Source organism: Passer montanus, unplaced genomic scaffold (assembly GCF_014805655.1).
Source record: "Passer montanus isolate IOZ18808 unplaced genomic scaffold, ASM1480565v1 scaffold13, whole genome shotgun sequence".
Taxonomy (NCBI): domain Eukaryota; kingdom Metazoa; phylum Chordata; class Aves; order Passeriformes; family Passeridae; genus Passer; species Passer montanus.
The window spans coordinates 4,499,858-4,520,142 of NW_024359832.1; the positions used below are offsets into that span (position 1 = coordinate 4,499,858).

At 37.1% G+C, this 20,285-nt stretch overlaps 1 protein-coding gene across 3 annotated transcripts; it reads right to left on the minus strand.

The window, feature by feature from the left end:
* Nucleotides 1-93: 93 nt before the first annotated feature.
* Nucleotides 94-19,008, minus strand: GUF1 (GTP binding elongation factor GUF1). Of its 3 annotated transcripts, none has more exons than XM_039699005.1 (17): nucleotides 18,791-19,008; nucleotides 17,571-17,682; nucleotides 16,465-16,613; nucleotides 16,189-16,269; nucleotides 15,783-15,860; nucleotides 14,887-14,970; nucleotides 14,376-14,440; nucleotides 12,372-12,575; nucleotides 10,741-10,880; nucleotides 9,470-9,593; nucleotides 8,969-9,101; nucleotides 7,455-7,598; nucleotides 6,449-6,582; nucleotides 4,478-4,579; nucleotides 2,381-2,500; nucleotides 1,450-1,490; nucleotides 94-441 (listed from the first exon to the last, which is right to left on the minus strand). In XM_039699005.1, the coding sequence occupies exons 1-17, from the start codon at nucleotides 18,917-18,919 to the stop codon at nucleotides 356-358; spliced, it is 1,926 nt and encodes a 641-aa protein (XP_039554939.1). In that variant the 5' UTR covers nucleotides 18,920-19,008; the 3' UTR covers nucleotides 94-355. The 3 variants fall into 3 exon arrangements, with proteins under 3 accessions (XP_039554939.1, XP_039554938.1, XP_039554940.1); XM_039699004.1 differs by having other exon boundaries at nucleotides 1,454-1,490; nucleotides 18,791-19,007; XM_039699006.1 differs by lacking the exons at nucleotides 14,376-14,440; nucleotides 14,887-14,970; nucleotides 15,783-15,860; ... (2 more) ...; nucleotides 17,571-17,682; nucleotides 18,791-19,008 and adding an exon at nucleotides 11,885-12,030 and having other exon boundaries at nucleotides 1,454-1,490; nucleotides 12,372-12,513.
* Nucleotides 19,009-20,285: the final 1,277 nt, after the last annotated feature.

A 20,285-nucleotide genomic window follows, 5' to 3' on the forward strand; every position in this document is an offset into this window, starting at 1 on the left:
ATAGACTTGCAATGTAAAAACCCAAAATTATGTACATTTTAAGTGTTAAAAGTAAGAAAACAGCGGAATAAAATGAAAAAACAATATAATGTGAACTTTTAGATGCAGTCAAGTAACTTTAATTTCGTAATAATCTACAAATATATGTACATTTTTAAGTCAATTCATCTTCCCACACATAGTAAATTCATACCATTTAAGGTCAAGTATGTTCCCTCTCACAGTGATAAATCCTGTATTAGCTCACTTTGCTACTGTCTGCAAAAAGCTGACATGATCTGGAAGATCAGATGTCACTGATCTCTATTTGTCAGTTTCTCTCTTTAGAACACGTATAAAGGCATCTCTTGGAACCTCAACATTGCCAATTTTTCTCATCAACCTCTTGCCTTCTGCTTGCCTCCTCAGAAGCTTCATTCTTCTTGTAATGTCGCCACCATACTGTGAAAAAAAATGTACTAAGTGTAAACTACAACTGCAGCTAAAGTACATTCCAACCACACAAAACTCAAGTGTTTAAAAATAGTCAGAAACGTTGGTCATATTTTGACAAAAATATTACTTTATACTCCAAATAGTTTGGCCTAAAGGCCACTAGTTAGAAAGAACAAGGAAGCAAATAAACACATTAATTTGGACAACTGAGTGTTAAACTCTGTTACCTAAATATATACATTTCTGTAAGCCTGGCTGACACTAGACAACACATTAGATCCAAATCCCCTTGGAATAGAAGCAGGGTACCAGCTCAGATTCACTGTAACATCTTGACTAGCATTAGGTGCTTACATCTAGAAAAATGACCTAAACCCTGGTACAGTATTGAACAGTCACCATCCCACAGCTGTGCTTAGCAGAATTCTATTGCACTTGTGAGAAAGGGACATTTGTTTAATATTTTCCAATATGTTCACTTCAGAGAGTTAAATCCAAGCTAAATAAGAGGTGTCACAGTTTTCCAACAGCTTTGTTGAATCTTGTCCCTAGTCAACTATTGCACATTAAAGCTTTATTACAATGTATTACTCCAAACCTAAGTAGAAGTTTAATCACAATCAAGTCTCAAAAGAAGCATTTATATTTCCTTCTAACACCTGAAAACCAATCTAGGAAACATGAAGTTACCTATTTATATGCCTGTGTACACACACACACACATTTACTGTGTGCCTACAACTGTTAGAAAACGATGAGGAGATGAAACACTCAAAGTGTGTGAATGAAAATGCCATTACTTTATCTGATCCACTCCTCAAGCTGCAACAAGAGGTTACAAGAGTTGGATTTTACAACAAAAGCTTAAAAGTATCTGTTAGAATTCCACAGACACTTAGGAGCACAAGCAGAGCATGTCTTTGCTGGGTTTCTAGGAAGAGATGGGCATATTATCTTAGCAGGACTCTTAAAGTTTACAAATGTCAGAAACATGAAGAAAAGGGAAAAAAATACCTACGCATTTTGCCACAACATTTTTTCTGTAAGGCTTCAGCCTGCAAAATAAAATAACACATACACCTTAACATATTAGAACTGTGAAGCAGTGAGCATGTGAAGCTCAGTACTTGAGTTGTTAAAATGTTACTTGTTTTTCTGCTAGTTTTGTAAGATACTTTGGCATCACAACATTTTCAGGTTTTGTATACAAAATATGAAGCTTTAAACAGAAGATGTAATTCAGTTTTCAATTCTAGAAACATCACTTAGGACATGTAATATGTACATAAAGAAATCACAATCTTGGCTTTTTATCTGGAATTTCTCCTATGACTCACAGGAAGTGTTACATCCATGTGTATATACATGTATAAACAAATTCTTACAGGACCTCTGCCTGAATTCTGACCTTTAATTATTTTACCACTATTTAAATCCTATTTAAACAGCAACAGAAAAATGTGGTGAGAAACACCACATCAAGGAAATAGTGTGCTTTGAAGAAGTGTGTGCTAGGAAAATGTTTTTGTGTTCAGCTGCAACGTATTTCCTTTGGAACAGCACAAATCAGCTATTTTTTTTGCTGACTCTCACAGCAAAGTATTCCACAACTAGCTAATTTTTTTCAGTAGTAAGAAACTTTTTCCACTGCCAAAGAGGAAGTGAACATGTGTTGGAAGTTACACTAAGTGCAATTCTGACCCCAAGCAATCTAAAATAAAAATACAATTTCTTTGTATAAATTTAATTCAAAATGTTTAGTCAATAGTCACTGCTCAAATATGGTTTTTTTCTTCAAGTAGCATGTATCAAGAAAAATACAACTTTATAGTAAAATCAAAGTCCTCTAATGTATAAAACCAGGTAAGACTTCACAAGTCTGTATTTTATATATCTCAAAATACAGACAGAAAAAAAAGAAGGGAAATAAAAAGGCTTGACTTACGTTTCTCTTGCAATGATTTTCTTGCCAATGGCAGCCTGGATGGCTATTTCAAACAACTGCCTAGGAATAGTCTCTTTTAAACGCTCACATAGGAGTTTACCAGCAGCATAGGCTTTATCACTGAAAAAAAAAAAAAGTTAGCAACACTAAAAATATATCCATAAATCAAACTGTTTGATTGAAGGATTTTAGTAGAGGTTTTCCTCTTCTTAACTCAGAAGATAAGCTGATCAGATTAAATTTTACTTCTAATCAGTGGTCTCTGTATGTCACCTGTTTCATACTAACAGGTGATAACACTGTATTAACCTCAGTATATAACATCATATAAAGTATTTATGAAAACACCCTGATTATCCATCACAAATGAAGACATTTTGAATACTGCCACAGTTTCAAGTGAAATTTTAAACTAGGTCAAGGAGAATTTTCATTGATTGTAGGCCCAAGCAGTCAAAATATATATATTGCAGAATGCTTTCAAAGTCTGGTTTTATATCACAAGAAAAAACATAAATTAACATACTCTTGTCATCTGCTAATAAAAATTATCTAGCTAATTCAGCATCTGCTTATGCTTCAGGTTTTGGAAAGAGAAAAAACCAAAAGGTGTAAAGAAGCTACTAGCAGATACTTTCAGATACTTTTAGAAAGAAATGGCTTAAAAATATATAATACTTAAAATATAAAAATACCCATATTTAGCAGACATTTTTACCAACATACATGTTTTCAGGTATTGGCAATGTGACTCCTTGCTACCTCTATAGAACAAACAGTTTAAACATGAAGTAGTTAAGTCATGTTCATTGAGCATTACACTTTTAAGAGGCACATATATTTACTTGTACAGTAAGAACAAATGATGACTATCTTAATACCAAGCTTACAGTAATCTCTTTCTCTATAAATGTAATTCAGCATAATTCTTACAGATGCAGTTTTTACAGTGGGAAGACTGAGAATACCTGCAGCAAGAGCAAAATGACTGCAAATATGAGCTGTAAAAAAAAAAACCCCAACTGAAATCTAAAACCAAAAGAAAGGTTGTCAATTTTAGTGAGTAAAACAGTTGAGGGTACAAGCTAAATTGATAAAAAAATACATGTTAAAGCAATAACTAACTTTTACAAGGGAGCCCACTCCATTCTGCATCTTTTCAGAGTAGGAGATGCAGGTAGATTGCTGAACACTGCATGCTTATGAGAAATGCATTAACTAGCAACTGTATGCAAGACATTTATTCCCCTTTAGCCCCATGATCCTTCTGAACATGGCAAGGGGTTTATTTTCTATGTCAGCCTTCTGGACTTACAGCATTCTAAGGATTTCAAGACTGCAGTTATGTAAAAAAATACACAAATATTTAGAAACTACAAGTATTTTAAGAAGGGAAACCAAAAACCCACAAAAGTAGGCATTATTGGAAAGCAATGCTGAAGTTACAGAAGGGAGCCTTGTAAAAACTTTGTGAGAAGATAGGGGACAGGCTAGAAACAGGAAAGGCATTATTTTCACCTCTAATGCCTGAAATGCTCATAGCAATGGACTCATTTTAGCAAAAAAAATCTGAGGTAATTGCACACAGTAAATATTTACATTCTCCTGGTACTCTGTCTGGAAACAAGGAAACAACAGAATTCTATGGAACAGAAATTACTGGGAGAACAAAATCATTTTTTTGTCAGTATTAAGCATCATAAATGATTCATCTGGCATCTTCCAGATGGTCTGCACTTAAAATTTTTCCAGCCCTTTAGAAGATTGGCATTTTGCATTTCTTTCTCTCTGCCTTACATTTTCCACAAAAATATGATATCTAGAACTTAAGCTGAGAAAGGGAAGTAAAAAAATTGCTCTTTATTATTTCCTAATCTTCATACTACAAAATTATTTTCTTTTTCAGTGATAATGAAGGTGGTCATATGGAAAAATCTTAAAATGCTAATCTTCAAACAGATTTGTAACACATACACCTAGATTCATTTAGAATCATATAATCACTTAGGTCAGAAAAGACTGTAAGATCATGAAGTCCTATTAATAGACGATATTTTCATTGTTATTCCTTTTGAGTAAGGAATCCAGTAAACCTACTTGTGTATGATAGTTGCCAGTTCTTCAACTGGATTTCCATTTAGAAGAATATCCATTTTGATTAGGTCCGCTGATTGGTAACCTGCATCTTCATAATCAAAACTAAAAAAAGAAAAGCAGTTTGGAAATTAGTCATGATATTGTATAAATTGTATTTTGTATTCTTTGTTTCATAGATTTTATAGACATATTTCTTAATAAAACACTTGAACTTTTCAATATAATGGGAGTAAAGTTTTTAGTAGTCTGTCTCTCAGTACATCTTCACACTAGACATGTACTGCACAAAATGTCCCCTCCAATGCAGAAAGAGGTCATCTTGACTTCGAGGATGTCTTTCCAATCTAATGAGCAATTAGAAATCTACATGCTCAATGCAGTCTTAAAGAACCCTTCGACACAGCTTTTGAACTCACTGTCCTGAACGTCACAGGAATCAAACACCAATCCAGGACTGTCTCCTTTTCATCCTCTTGTTTGACAAACGTTATATGTGATCCCTATTATCACCGTCTCTGACAATTAAGTTTTTCATTTAGTTTCCAAACCAGATTTCTTCTTTGGTAGGTGTGGACCTTGCTGTCTGTGTGGTAGTTAGCAAAAATTCTCAAAACTGAAGAGATTTAGAGGTGATGCATGCAATAGACAGATGATAGACAGACAGATAGATAGATAGGTAGATGGTGTGTAAGTATAATTGTGGAGGATGATCAATATTACTGTAATGGGGTCAAATCTGAAATAACAGAAAAAGCAGGGGGGGGGATAATCCTTTGAGATTATTTCAAAGTACTTCTATCTTTGTTGGCTTAGTAACCACAAATGTGTGAATGGATCTATATATCAGAAATATGATTACTGAGAGCACTACATACACAAGCTGTATTAAAGAGTCAATTAGGAAATAAAAACTGATAAAGAAATGAGATAATGCAACATCATTGGCAATCATCCCTGAATCAAAGGAAATCCAGCACAATTCTGCTAATGAGATAGGTTCTTGATAAACAGGTTAGGTTTTATGTAGTGGGGGAGCTAGATCCAGAGAGGAAATTCAAAATTTCCATCCCTCTGTTTCTTCTACCTTGCCTCTCCACTTTTGTTTATGCTTTTGCTGCATATAAACCTGGGCAAGACATGTCTCACTTACATTTATAAGACATAATTAAACAAAACATAAACTCAAAGCAAATTCAGTCCTTCAATAAAATGCATTTTCATGTTTATAAAATGAATACTGTAATTAGGTATACCAGTTCCTGTTGTGTAACATATCCCATTAATGACATCTCAACATACCAGGTTTGTGAGAGCAATTGAGCCTCCTGGGGCGCAAGCTCATCACCATGCAGCATTTTCAGTTCCATTAAACTCACAAAGGCTCTTCACAAACATCTGAGCACTGTACTAGACTCTGAATTCGTAGCAGACACCCATAACAGAAAATTCTGTCTCAAAATACACATTATTTTCTTTTTTCACATAATAAAGTATGTATGTAAAGTAAATACCATTTGTTTAAAATACCACATTGTTTTTACCAGCTTTAAATAATCAATGTGGTTATTTTCCTTTTTCCACCAAGAGAGAGTTCATACAGTAAGTAGTACAATTTCAGTGATTCCATTGAAAAAATTGTACAGTGTCACTTCAGACAAGGACAGACCATTTAGGTCTTACTCATATAGATGAGCCAGTGCCACTCCAAAGGGTGCACTTGAAAAATACACGCATTGCCAAAGACAGTGATTATTAGGTAGTGATATACGTTTCATGTTTTTCAGACTTATTTCCATCCATTTTCACAGTGAATCTAATCCATTCAAGGTGAGAGAGACTAGATTTGCAGCACCACCATAAAGGAATATTCTTTCTTTGTGCCCTTCCACAGCTGTTCCTCAGGCCTTTTTTTACCACACCTTCAGGGTCCAGGGTGGGAGGAGAAGAAGGGGGAACAGGGGAGGTAGTTACCTTGCATAGCCAGAAGACAGAGACTTAAGAGCATCATAAAAATCCACCACAATTTCATTCAGAGGAAAGAGGTATTTTAGCATAACCCTGTTTTCATCAATGTACAACATATCTTTCTGGACCGCCCTACGATCCTAGACAAATAAAAATTGTTTCAGTTTCCCTTGAAATTTTCTACCAAAAAATACAAAGCAAATTAAAATGAACAGCAAGCAAGCTACTTAAGCCCCAAAGTAACTTTCTTATTGGTAGCTGACTGAAGTCCCAGGACAAACTGCAACACTGTACCAAATGAAGAGATGATAACTAATGCTGAATTCCTGAAATCCTTAATAGCTTCTGCTAACTGCTGCCACAGTAGGACCTGAAGGCTCATCTTCTTTCCTCCCAGGAGGGTGTTCTTAAAAGTTATTTTAGAAATTCTTTGCAAGAGATTTTATTCTTTACTGTACTGCTTTGTATTATGCATTTTGGAATGTTAAAAGCTAAGAACAATATTGTGAAGAAATAATATAAACACAAGATGCATGGCAGTTAAAACATTTTCAATTAGAAGTATTCCAAATACAGTTAGGCAAATTTGGCCATCACTATTCTAAATTTACTTTCAGGGAAGTACTGAAAAAAGCACATGGACACATATTCAGAAGTGTTGGCAGAAGTTGTATTCCCATGAATATACTTCTAAAAATACCAATACATCTTATTCCCCTGCTGCAGACTCCATTCTTTCAGGAGAAAAGAACTAGCTATGAATTAGTCTAGTACAGACCAGGCACTTTGTTGTCACTGAACTTCATCATTAACTTTTCAATTTATGGATTTTGTACTTCAGAATTATACAAATAAAATGTTAAAAATTATTTTATCTTTCAAAAGTATTCAATAATTACTTCGAAGATACTGTTTACGTAGTAATATCTATCATACTATCTTGTATCTTCACTTTAAGTATGAGGTGAAGAGCTTAAAAATGCAAAAGACAAAATTAAAACTATACACCAACCTGACACAAGGTAATTATTTTCCCAATATATTCAGGAGGCGTTACAATAGTACCAAGAACAGTTGGCTCCAAATACTCTGATACTGAAAGTTTATCAGGAAACTGAGCAGGGTTGATAATAGTAATCTGGTCATTTCCATACTCCTGAAAACAAACAAATAAACCAGATATTGTCATTTTAGAAGTAGGTAAAATTAACAGCAAAGGAGACAAATTTAGCATTGAAAAAATGCTAAAAAATGTTTATATTGCCTGAAAACATTGGTGCATTATGCAACCCAAGTTTAAACCAAGGATGATTTTAGAAGAGATTTTTATAAAACATATAGAAGTCTGTTATCAGCATATCCCTAAATATCATTATGCAGTAATTAGCTTTTGGCTTGGAAAATTATAGAAATACAAAAAACCTTTCAATCCATCTTTCTGGGTCTCTCTCTCCCCTGTAAACTGAGGACCTTCCTTCTTACTTCATCCTGATCCTCTAAGTTATTATTACACAGCTTCAACAGAAGACCTGCTCTAAATATTTTAGAGTTCAGTGGTGGGGACTTTCTTCCCTAAGTAGAACTTTGGGTTCAGGCTCCCTTACGTGCTGAAGTGGATTTAGAAATTAAGTTTTTGATTTCTATGTAAGTGCTTTCATTACCTACTTTTTCCAGTCCAACATCCCAGTAAGGGCTGGAGTTACCCTTCCCAGGTAAAAGGAAGGTTATGCTGATTTTGTGTAAATGCAACTTCTCTCTCCTCCAAATCAAGTGATTACATAATTTCCACTGACAGGGACCCAACTTCCAGCATTGTTTGAAAAGAATCCCACATCAACAGCTCAGAATCACAGACCAAAAGTGTCAACTACTTCATTCAGCTGCGATACTGCCTCAGTAAGAAAAAAATAAAATCCAGAGAGATAAAAAGGTCTATGCCTCACACCTTGCAAGTACAGAAACCTTTCTTATACAAGTAATTAGGAATTTACACAACAGTCAGCCAGTCAATTTGCAGCCTCCTCTGTCAGCAGGTGCTCGAAGTCTACCTCTTTATCTCTCTAAAACTCAAACACATTCTATAATTCTATTTGCACTCAGTTTAATGAAGTTAGCACATACCCATTTAACTGTGACCAAAAAATCTCACTTTCTTTCACCAGCCCCAGCCAATGTAGAGTATCATCACAAGCTATTCCTAGAAATGTTCATGTTTTCTGATGGATATAACCTGGAAGATTATTTCACCTGCTTTTAATGCAGTCCAGTCAGTAAATACTTAAAAGAATACAGCAAGATATGTGTCCTATACATCCATTTTCAAGGGAAAGTATAAGACATAAAAAGAGAGTGCTTGAAATGAAAGGGGAAAGAGCAGTTAATATCCTTAAGAAAATTAAAAACTATTTAAGTAATACTTAAATTAGTGTTTCTAATGCTTACTATAAAATACAGTACTAGCCTAGATTTAAAAAGAGACTCTAGATGTTTATTATATTTCCATAATTTTTAATGAATTTAGCATACCTTTATCAACTTTGCTGAGGAAAGAACAGCTTTATATGGAACTGTAGGTGCAGTCAAAATAACAGACATGTTATACTCTTGCTCCAAACGCTGATTGAAGACTTCCATATGTAGAAGACCAAGGAAACCCAATCTGGAAAATAAATACCCTGTTGGTAAAAGCATTTGTGTATCCCCTGGAATCTCACAGTGGTCTTTTTCACCCTCCAGCATGCTTACAGTGCTAGTATGGCAATATTAGCAGAGTATACAACCTTCAAGGGTCCAAATAATCCTAAAGTTGAATAAGGCTTGGAGAAGAAAAACTATTAATCACAAGAATTTTCATTCTCTGTGCAAACAGAGAATATAAGAAAATAAAATGAAATAATTTATCTTTATCATTAATTTGAATTACAGTTTCTAATTTTGAATTAAGTTTAATTCTACCTTCAGTTCACTTAAATATGCATTCTCAACTTATGAGTGGTTTCAGATATGAAAGCAGCACAAAAACCTTACCTCCATCCAGCTCCTAAAGCAAGGCTACTGTCACGATGAACAGTTACACTGGAGTCATTCAACGTCAGCCTTTCCAAAGCACTTTTGAGATTATTATATTCTGTTTGATCTATTGGATACATTCCTGTCAAAATATATTAAACAGAAGTGATGTGACAGAGAGCTTTAGCTATTGTGTACCTGGCTTTCAAATATGCCACTTACAGTTAACAGAGTAATAAAATCAGGAATAGTTACTTTCTGCTCCATCAGTTTTTAAATGTGAAAAACAACATGAGGATTCTTTATTCCTCAAAAAAATATTAGTCAAAACATAAAAATGTTTTAGATTACCTCAGAATTAACATCTAAACCATAATGGTAGGGTCACTGTACTCATCTAATCCTTCACATTTGTGGAAGATTCACAGTTGAGTATAACCACTGTTTTGCAGTGTAAATGTATAGACTCCACTGAGATGTTCCCTCAAAGCTAAGAGTGAGTGAAAAATAAAAAGCATCATTTCAAAGTTCCAAATATTTCTCTATTCTTTCATAATTAATAAAAACAGTTGTCTGAAATAGATTCTACTGGATCACTTCTCACATCCTTGTATGCTCAGAAAATGTCATCTACATCAAAAAGCAACACACATGCACACAAAAACATTACTTACAAGATTAGACTTTTCAACAGTCACTGAGAGACTGCCTAGTCTCCATGAGACAGTTCAAGTGAGTTTTACACATTGCTTCACAACAGGTCTAGAAAATTATTTACAGGATTTTTTCTAAAGCCACCTTCTGTAGCATTTGTAGTAGTTACTGAGGCTAGTTGCAGCAGCTCAATGGAACTATTCAAGCTCAAAAAGTCAAATATTTTACAGGATCATTGCATATTAGCTCTGGCAGTTTACCATGTTTAACAAAAATGAAGCAGGTGCTAAATTTTAAAAGAAGAAAAACCAACACAATAATTACAGAAATCTGATTATCACGATGAATAATTCCCTCTTTTTTTTAAAAATTCAAGCCTTCTTTTCCAGCTATTAAGAGTTTACTGGCATTAGAAACAATAATCATGTTTGTGTTTATTCATGCAAAACCAGTCAGCATTTATTACTAATCCTGTTAAGTCACAGGGAAAACACACAAATCCACGTAAGTGGTGCACCTCGGCTAAAATTCTAATCCTCCCAACTCTTAATATACATATCTTCTTTTAAAAGCTCTAACAGCTCTTACTGTCAATGGAAAAAAGTAACTCCACTTTATATTGATTTACTCCTCACCTGCAAAAACCATTGGCTTCGCTGACTTAAAGCCAGGCAAAGGCTCCACTGGCTGTTTATACAAAAACAGTGTGTCTCCTATTTGGGCTTCCGTTACTTCTTTCATTCCAGCAATCAGGTAACCCACCTGTCCTGCATAGCTAAATAAAATTGTTATTATATGGATATGATTGTTGGCATTAGCAGCATTTCTACTATTTTTCCTGCTTGATTTAGCCCAGCCAGAAATTTAAATAAATCACCCCCTTAAAAGCCCATATCCAAAGTCCAGAAGGGAGATCTAAGTTGTTTCACCTCTGAGTTGTGAACAGTCTCAACTAGTTTTTTTTCTGTTACAGATGAACAGTACATTTATGGATTTTGAATACTGTCTTGCTCTCAGTTTAAAAGCTGGAGCTAGACCCTTGAAAAGCTCCTAAGACAAAGAACCCAGAACAGTTCCTAGCTGCCAGCAGAGGAAGTTTCATAAACCAGTGAGATGAAACTAAACACTTTCCATCAGCACATTATGCTAATAGGAGGGGAATACGTGGTAAATACTGAGTAAAACACAGTGTACTGGTTTTGGCTAGGATAGAGTAACTTTCTTCAAAGCAGCCTAGTATGGAGCTGTGTTTGGAATTGTGACTGGAACAAGTGTTGATAACACACCAATGTTTAGGTATTGCTGAACAGGCTCTCTGGGTTTCTCTCTGTGTCCCTACAAGCAAACAGACTGGGGGTGTGCTAGAGACTGGGAGGTGACACAGCCAGGACAACAGACCCAAACTGGCCAAAAGGGCATTCCATACCACAGAACATCATTGCTTAGCAATACAAAATAAGTGTCATCTTTCCAAGGCTTTTATTTGAAGACTAGCAGGATATCAGTCTGCTTTTGGAAGGTGGTGAATAATGGACTGTCTTTGTATCACTTGTTTTTATTTTTTTTCCCCCTTCATTTCTTAAACTGTCTTTATCTCAATCCCCAAGTACCTCCTTAGTTCTCATCCTGCAAGGGCTGGGGAGTGAGCAGGGGGCTGGCTGGGTTGCTGGCTGGGTTCAACCACCAGACACAGTAATGTAACCTGAGAATGCCCCCAGTAAAGTTAGTAACATGTATTTGGTTGCAAACTGGTAAAACTTCTCCACTAATGCTAAGTACCTGATTTTCTTCCCACTGCTGCCATTGAGAAGCCAGTTTCTGGAAGCTGTTGCATTCATGGATTTTAAGTTTTCCACCCTCAAAATATGCTGCAGCAATAACTAAGATGAAGCCCCATTCCCTTCCACTTTCAAACAAGGCAGTTCCTAGAAATAAATTGGACAGCTGAATAAGAATATTGAACACTAGCCTTTAAACACCTAGCTGTCCAGATGTTCCATGTACTACAGAAGATAATGGATTCCTCCCACAGCAATGCCCATAAAGCACTCCCTAAAACCTTCTGCCTCAGCGTGCCCAAAATAAAAAAATGATAGAGTGCATTAAATTGCAATCAGTAATTATTAAAAAACCCACCACCACAGAATAAGAACAAAAAACCTAGACATCTCTGAGTTTTTACCTCTCAAAGCAAAAATCAGAAATGCAGGACATTATAGCTTACCCCAATAGATGACCTGCTCCACTCTAAGAAGTTTTTACTTACAGCTTATGTGTTGGCTGTTCATTTGGAGTCATAATTCCAACTTCATTTACTTCATATCTTTTCTTACTGTGTGCAGACACAATTTTCTGTCCTTTTGCAATCTCCCCACCAAAGAGCGCAATGTTAGCTATGACACCTCGGTAGTGGTCAAAGGTAGAGTCAAATACTAAGGCTTTCAATGGATCAGCAGTATTACATTGGGGTCTGTCACCAAAAGAATGAGAACAATATATTATGCAGTGTGTTTTCATTCAATATTGAACGAGTAAGCATGCCCACCCCAAACACTTTCGAAGAATCCTACCAGGTTGGAAGGGATTTCCAGTATCACCTGATCCAACTTTTCCTGACAAAAACATGGGCTTAACAAGATGGCCCAGCACCCTGCCCAAACAAACCAGAGTGTCCAAGGGTGGGGAATCCACCACTTTCCTGGAGAGATTACTCCAATAGCTCTTTGTAGCTACTGTTTAAATACCAGAACACAGCAAAAGGTCTTCCTTAAGCCTTCTTTTCTCATGGCTGAACAAGTCCATTTTTCTCAGCCTGTCCTCAAAGGGCAGGCTGCCCAGTCTTTCCATCATCTCTGTGACCCTTCTGTGGCCCCTCTTCAGCCTGTCCACATTTTCTGCACAGAAGGACCAGAACCGAACACAGTATTCCAGGTGTGGACTGACCACCACTGAGCAGAGTGGATGAAGGACTTCACCTCTGCTGTTGACATCCCTGTCCTTGATGTCCTGAGGTAACCCAGCATGCTGTTGTCTTTCTTTGCTGCAGCAGCACACTGTTCACTAATTTTGACTTTGCTGTCCCCAAAGACCTCCGGGTCCACTTCCACAGAGCTGCTCCCCAGCTAGGTAGATTCCAGCCTGTGCTGTGCTCCTGAATTATGTACTCCCAGGTGCACGACTTTTGCCTCTATTGAATTTCATAAGATTCTTTTTAGCCCAGTTTTCTAGCCTATCTAGGTCTTCCTGCAAAGTTGCTCCCCTTTCTGAAGTGTCTACTTCCCCTCTCAGTTTGGTATCACTGGCAAACTTCACTAGGGTACACATCCCAACTTCCAGATCACTTACAATGCTGAGAAACAGCACTGAACCCAACGTGAACCCTGGCAGATCCTGTGTGTGGCCAGTCTGAAAAGGAGATATCTACCAGCACCATCTGGGTGCAGCCTGTCAGTTCCCATGACACTCCAGACTGTAACACAGTGGTTTCTCCAGGAGTCTGTGAGAAACCTTATCAAAAATCTTAAAGATCCAAGTAGAGAGAAACCCAGGCTGCCAGTGTCACTCACACTACACAGCAGGTTACTGTGCTGTAGAAGGTGATCAGGATTGCCAAGCACAATACGCCCTAGGCAAATCCCTGCTCAATTTTCCCACTCACTTCCTTCATCTGACTTGTCACAGCCCCCAGGAGGATTTGTCCCATACCATTTCCAGGGACTGCAGTAAGACTGATGGGCCTCTAAATTCCTGGATCCTCCTTTAAGCTCTTCTTGAAAATTGGACATTAGCATTGTACCAGTCTTCTGGGATGTCCCCTGATCTCCACGACTTCTCAAAGATTAGAAAGAGCAGCTTTGCACAGACACAGCCAACTCTCCTACAATCCTCAGGTGGATTCTGTCAGGGCCAATGGATGCACAGGGGTCAGGCCCCTATAATAGTTCACATACCAACTCCTTCTTTGCTGACAGTGGGTCTGTGCATCAACCTGCATTTTTGCTCCACAGGCCTAAAGCCCAACAGTGCTGGTAAAGACAGAGCTGAAGAAAATGTCCCTTAGCTTTTCAGCCTCACTGGTGATTAATTCACCTCTCCTGTTTAAGCACAAGACACTATTTTCCTTCTGGTTCTTCTACATCTCTCTATAAAATATTTTCTTTAAATGAGATGCATATTCAGTGTAAAACTACTGCCAATACCATATAAATGCAACTCATGATTTTCTAATTACTTTATATGGTTAATTAGATACATAATTAAATACACTTACGGTGGGATCTTCTCAATGACCTTTTGAAGAACTTTTTCAACATTCGTTCCTTGTTTAGCAGAAATCTAAAACAAATCCAACAACAACTTTATAAGACATATCTTACACTTATTAGTTAAATAGTGTCATGTTTACTTAGTTACACAGTGTGGGTGGCACCCATAAAAGCACTAAAAAGGATACTTTAGAATGCTCTTAATAAAAAATACTGTTTTTTCTTTTGTGAATAGCAATTATTTTTATGACAGAAATGAAAACCATTTATGGATTGACAGTGAGAAATAATTTAAAATCCTGGATTCCATTACTCAAAAAATACTAGAATTTTTAGCTGACAGTTATTTTCTTCACTCTTATAGGAAACAAAATTTAAAGAAATTCTTATTTCTTTCTCTGTCTTTCTCAGACAAGAAGAGGCAGACAGCACTCCCTTAATTTACAACATGCACAAAGTGTACAACATGTTACAAATTTATATTATCAGCCATGTTATAAAACTTAGAAATCTTACCCTTATACATTCATCTGTAGGGATATCAAACAATTTCTCAATTTGTTTTTCAACTCTTTCAGGGTCTGCATTTTTCAAGTCAATCTGTAAAACAACAAACTGCTAAATATACAAGAAATCACACCTCCCACATCATCCAGTACTGTAGCTTTCAAAAGTACAGCAAAGAACCTTTATGTATTTATGAGTAAATATTGTCAATCTTTAGGAAAAGATCAATATTCATTTTACAAAGTCTTCCTTGATTTTGGGGAGGATCCTGTCCACAACCAGTCTAGTTTTGGCTTGTTTCATTAGGGAAAACACCTTTCTCCAAGAGCTGGTAAAAATCTTTAGTTTACAAAATAATTTGATATCATTAAGTGCTACCTACACTGTTTATAGGATCACATATTAAACTAAGTACAACATAAATCTACAAAAAGCATTTAACATAAGCTGAGCAGTAATTAATCTTGTGATTCCAATAACACAGCCCTCTGTATAGAAAATAACTGTATAGAAAATAACACTTGGAATTTCATTTAAAATTAAGACTCCATTTTTTAAATATTGAGCTCCTAGTCATGTAATTTCTTCAATATCAATGAACTTTTAACATCACCAATTCCAACCACAAACCCAGTACTGCAAAGTCCACCAATAAGCATGTCTTTAAGTGCTACATTTTTAAAATATCTAAATGTATTTTATTCACTTAAAAATTTCACAGCAGTTACTGTAAAATTTTACACAAACGGCAAATACAGAAAATTCCTAGTGATGTTATATCTAAATCCTGCAAACGTTTTGATAAATAACTTTGTTATGTACTTCTCTTCGAGGTTGCATTTCTGATCAGCACTATACACAGTTAAACAACCCAAGTATTTAATAGAAAATGCTAAAAACGTTACCTTATTTATGACAGGAATTATTGAAAGCTGTGCTTCAAAGGCGAGATAGAAGTTTGCCACTGTCTGAGCCTGAATACCCTAGAAAATAACACTGTAAAGTTTAACACAGAAACCTTCTCAGTTTTCGTGTGACTTTGGGGAGTATTTTTAGGCATACTATACAATTTAGGATTAGTTTGCTATTCTCTCAACTCCTTCATTTAGGAGATGGATAAATAAAAGGTGACTGATTATATGCAACTGCTCTAAAATCCCATTACTCTTTTTCTGCAGTGTAATCCTTTCATGGACATAGACTGGGGCAAAAACACTGCCAGAAAAAACTAAAAACACCCACAACTTAGTTTCCCTCTAGCTTAAGGAAATCCTAAAATACTAAATAGAAAACAAGAATTAAGTACTACACCTCATTTGCATCCACTACAAGTATGACACCTTGACAGGCAGATAGTGACCGTGATACTTCATAGCTGAAATCTACGTGGCCCTATGGAGAAAACAAATGTTTACAATTTCAGGTATTTCTGCAAAGATTTCTGTACTATGTTGTTTTCATTTGTATATAAGTTCACATTCTTATAAAAGAGGAATTGAATAAACACAGAAAGCCAGAAATCTCCTACTTTTAACTATAAAGACATTTAGATTTGTGTGATTTCAACACTGTTTATATTTAACTTACTGGCGTGTCAATAAGATTTAAGAGGTAGTTTATTCCTTCATGATTGTAAAAGAGAGATGCAGATTGGGCTTTAACTGTAATTCCTCTTTCACGTTCCACTTGAAGTTTATCCAGCACTTGTTTATTACGGTCAGTTTTAGAAATTGCTCCTAAAAAGAAGAAAGAAAAAAAAAAAAGCTTTATTACCTAACTTACTACATAAATCTTGAAAATGCCATTAACCAAAAGTTAACCAAGAGCAAATGAAGTTTTCCCATACAATTAAGCTAAACAAAGATTTTCAATCAAAAACAAAACAGTGCATCAACTCTTTACATTTGTTAAATGAAGTTTATACAATAAAGTTACATAAAATACTATCCTGAATAAGCAGGATAAAATGCTTCACCTAAGAGATTACGAAGAAGCAAAAATTCCCTTGAATTGTAAATAATTTTGATACTTAAGGAAACTTCCCCTCCTATCACTGAAGAGGAGTGGCCCACAGCTCTAAGATCAATCTCAAGTCCCAGATGAGCATTAGCCTAGAGTGAAAGACCTGAATTAAAAATCCCATTCTACCACAGGCATCAGGCAAAAAAGCTCATAGTGATACATGGGAGGTAATCACAAAAAATAACTTTGATCAGAAGTTTCTCTCCCTCGTTTTGTTTCATTCCTCCTTGAATAAGAGTCCAGAACTCCCAGGTCTTGACAGTCCCACCCCTTCTGTCCCACCTCAACCACCAGCAGCAAACATCACAAATTTAACATGTACTGTTCTAATGGATGACTGGTTATAATGACAGGAGTGACATACTGAACATGGAAGATGTTGAAACAAGGAACATCTTGAAAATCCTTTTCAGTGTCTTTCAAATATATGGACTTCTTTAAATGAATTACACACTTTCTTATGCCTACGTATAGGCAGATGTCAACAACAAAGTCCATATATCTGCAACACTACACAACTGAGAGCTTAAAAGCACAAGCAACACTAAGAGCAAAAATATTAGCAATACTTTTGTAAAAATATTAGAAATTTTAGTAATAATCAATGGTACAGAAACTTAAGATGCTACCTTCCATGTCAAGAAAAGGTAATATAAAATGAGAATGCTTACCTGTAATTTCCAGCAATCTGTCTGCTAGTGTACTTTTGCCATGATCTACATGAGCTATAATACTGAAGTTTCTAATGCTTTCAACAGGATACGTTGACATATCTATTTTTTCCTGAAAAACAGGAATTTCTTTTCATAAATCAAGGTTACAGTCTCTATATAGCATATGACTTGGCCTTTAAAAAAACAAATTAATTTTTTAAATAATTTTTCTCTAGAAGCACAGGTTGAACAGAGATACAAAAGCTTGAATTGTCATCATTGTTTAAAATGTCAGCATTTCACTTTAGTCATATAGACACATGTATTCTTTTATCATTAAACAACCATGAACTATGCTGGAATGTGTGCAAAAGGTACTAACTTCTCATGTACATAGGGAGCTGGAAAACTCTGTTTTACAGTTTCACGTTGGTGAAACTACTAAAGGATTAAGAAAACTGGATTCAGGGGGCCATTAAAGATATCATTCTTCACAAGCACTGTATGAATACAGAGCCATTACCTAGAGACTCAGCCAGTCCTGACCTTATCATAAGGAGCAAGCAGACAGTGAAAAAGGATGCTGCAGTGTGGAAGAAGCCAATCCACACACAAAAGCCAAAGTATTTTATTTATTTACAGTTCTGTGCAGAAAGGGGCACTTGGAAAATCCACAAAGCCAGCAAACAACTATCAAAACTTTATACTACTTATAGATTTTAGAAAACAAAGGCATTAATATCCACTGCCTAAAAGTTACATAGTTGTCTTTTAATTCATGTTCTATTGGTTAAATGATTCCCTCATTTGTTATACTCATTAGCCAGCATGGTCTCTTTCTCTTGAGTCAGGGAGTTTCTTGGGTCTGTGGTCTCTCCCAGCCAGAAGTGCTTTTTTACCCAGCCAGAGCCGATTTCTGCACACCTCTGAGTTGGATTTGTTAGTTCTTTCCTTTTCCTGGCAGCTCTGTCCTTCTGGCCCGTGAATTCTGCATTCTTTGTGCCCACTACTAAGCATATCCTTCTCTCCAAGCTCTGTTAACCTGTGCCTGGAACTGAGATCACTGAAACGTGTCAAGCCCTACACCTTAGCAAGGCAGGGCTTGACACGTTTCAGTGATCTGAGGAGAAACGCATCCTTCTCACTCCTGTAACCCAGCGTGGCTGCCAGGCAATGCCGCATGCCCCAGGGCAGCAGCAGGCGGCTGGGCCAGGCGCAGGGGCTGCCCGCGGACTCACCTTGCCGCGGGAGCTGTAGGGCCGCCCGCACGCCGCGGGCAGCCAGGCCGCTCGGCAGAGCGGGGCGGCGGCGCCGGGGCTCGGCAGCCGTGCCCCCCAGCGCAGCGCCGCCCTGCCGGCCAGGGCCATGGCGCTGGCAGCAGCTCAGCCCAGCTCCGCTCAGCTCCGCTCAGCTCCGCTCAGCCCAGCCCGCCATGGGCCGCGGCGGCCCGGAAGGGACGGGACGGGAGGCGGCGGCGGCGGCTGTGACGATGAGGAAGCGCTGCCGGGGCGGCGGTGTGAGGGAGGGAGGGAGGCACGGTGCTGCCGGGGATTGCTGCTCTGCTGGGACTACCGACGGGTTTATTGCCTCTGCTGGCATATGGCTGTTGTGCTGTGTTAAATTCTGGAAGCAGAAGAATGCTGTATTCTCAGACGCGTTTTCCGTGTGTTACTCTTCATCACAGTCTTTGCGGGTCTTCCAGATATTTTTCTAGCTTGTGTCTTTCCTATTTCGGCGTTTGTTTCGCTATTTTTTCTAGAAATGTTTGCATTAACCAAAGGGTGTTTCGCACCCCTTGGAAAACGTGCAGGCAATGGTCAGTGTTCTGTTTACATATATTGGCTCCTCCTTTCTCTTTTGTTCAATCTAATTAAGATTTCAGCTGTAGCTGTGTAAAATATTTCAGAAGTGCCAGCAGAGCACTTAGCTAAGAAAACTGCAAATGTTCAATCAGATTCACGTTCTAGACATGTGCCAAATAAAGCAAGACAGTAAATTTTTAGGGCAAAATCATTTAAAGGAGGTTTAATTTCAGGATATCAGTATAAAATTCGTACTCCTTTTTAGGTTAGAAGGATTTGGTTTCAAAAGGCTGCATAAAAGTGATAGGTAGTGCAGACAGCAGGAGTTCCGTGTAAAATGACTTAGGATTGTGCAGTAATGAATTTGCTAATGTAGTTCACTGCTGGATTGATCCCATGGAATTTGGGTAGTAATGGACCAAGAGAGTCCTTTGGTAAATTCATGAAAATGTATAGAGAAGGAGAAGTGTGTCATTGAATGGTGAATGAATGCAACAGGAACCAAGAATCCAAAGGCATGATCCAGAGCAGGCATATGAGTATAGGAGCTGTATTTGGAGAAAAACATTATCCTTACTACACACAGATTAATTTGGATGCACTGTAGGTATTGGCTTACCTGTGTGCAATAGCAGAGAACACCAAAACATAGCAGTCCTGTCATTCCTAAAGGGATGAGTGTCTTCACTGTCCTAAGGTACATGAATATCAAAAAATCTAGGGAAGTGCTCTGTTAGCAGGAATTAAACTAATATGCTTTAAATACTGTATTAAAGAGAGAGCACTCTCTTGCACTGAGCAATTTATATGGATGGCAGATTTCAGCAATTCTAGAAGAACAGCAGCAGGGGGCTGTTCACACTAAACCACATGTTCATACTGCCAGGATGTGTAGGGACGTGCAAAATCATGCAGTCTCAAAAATAACTAA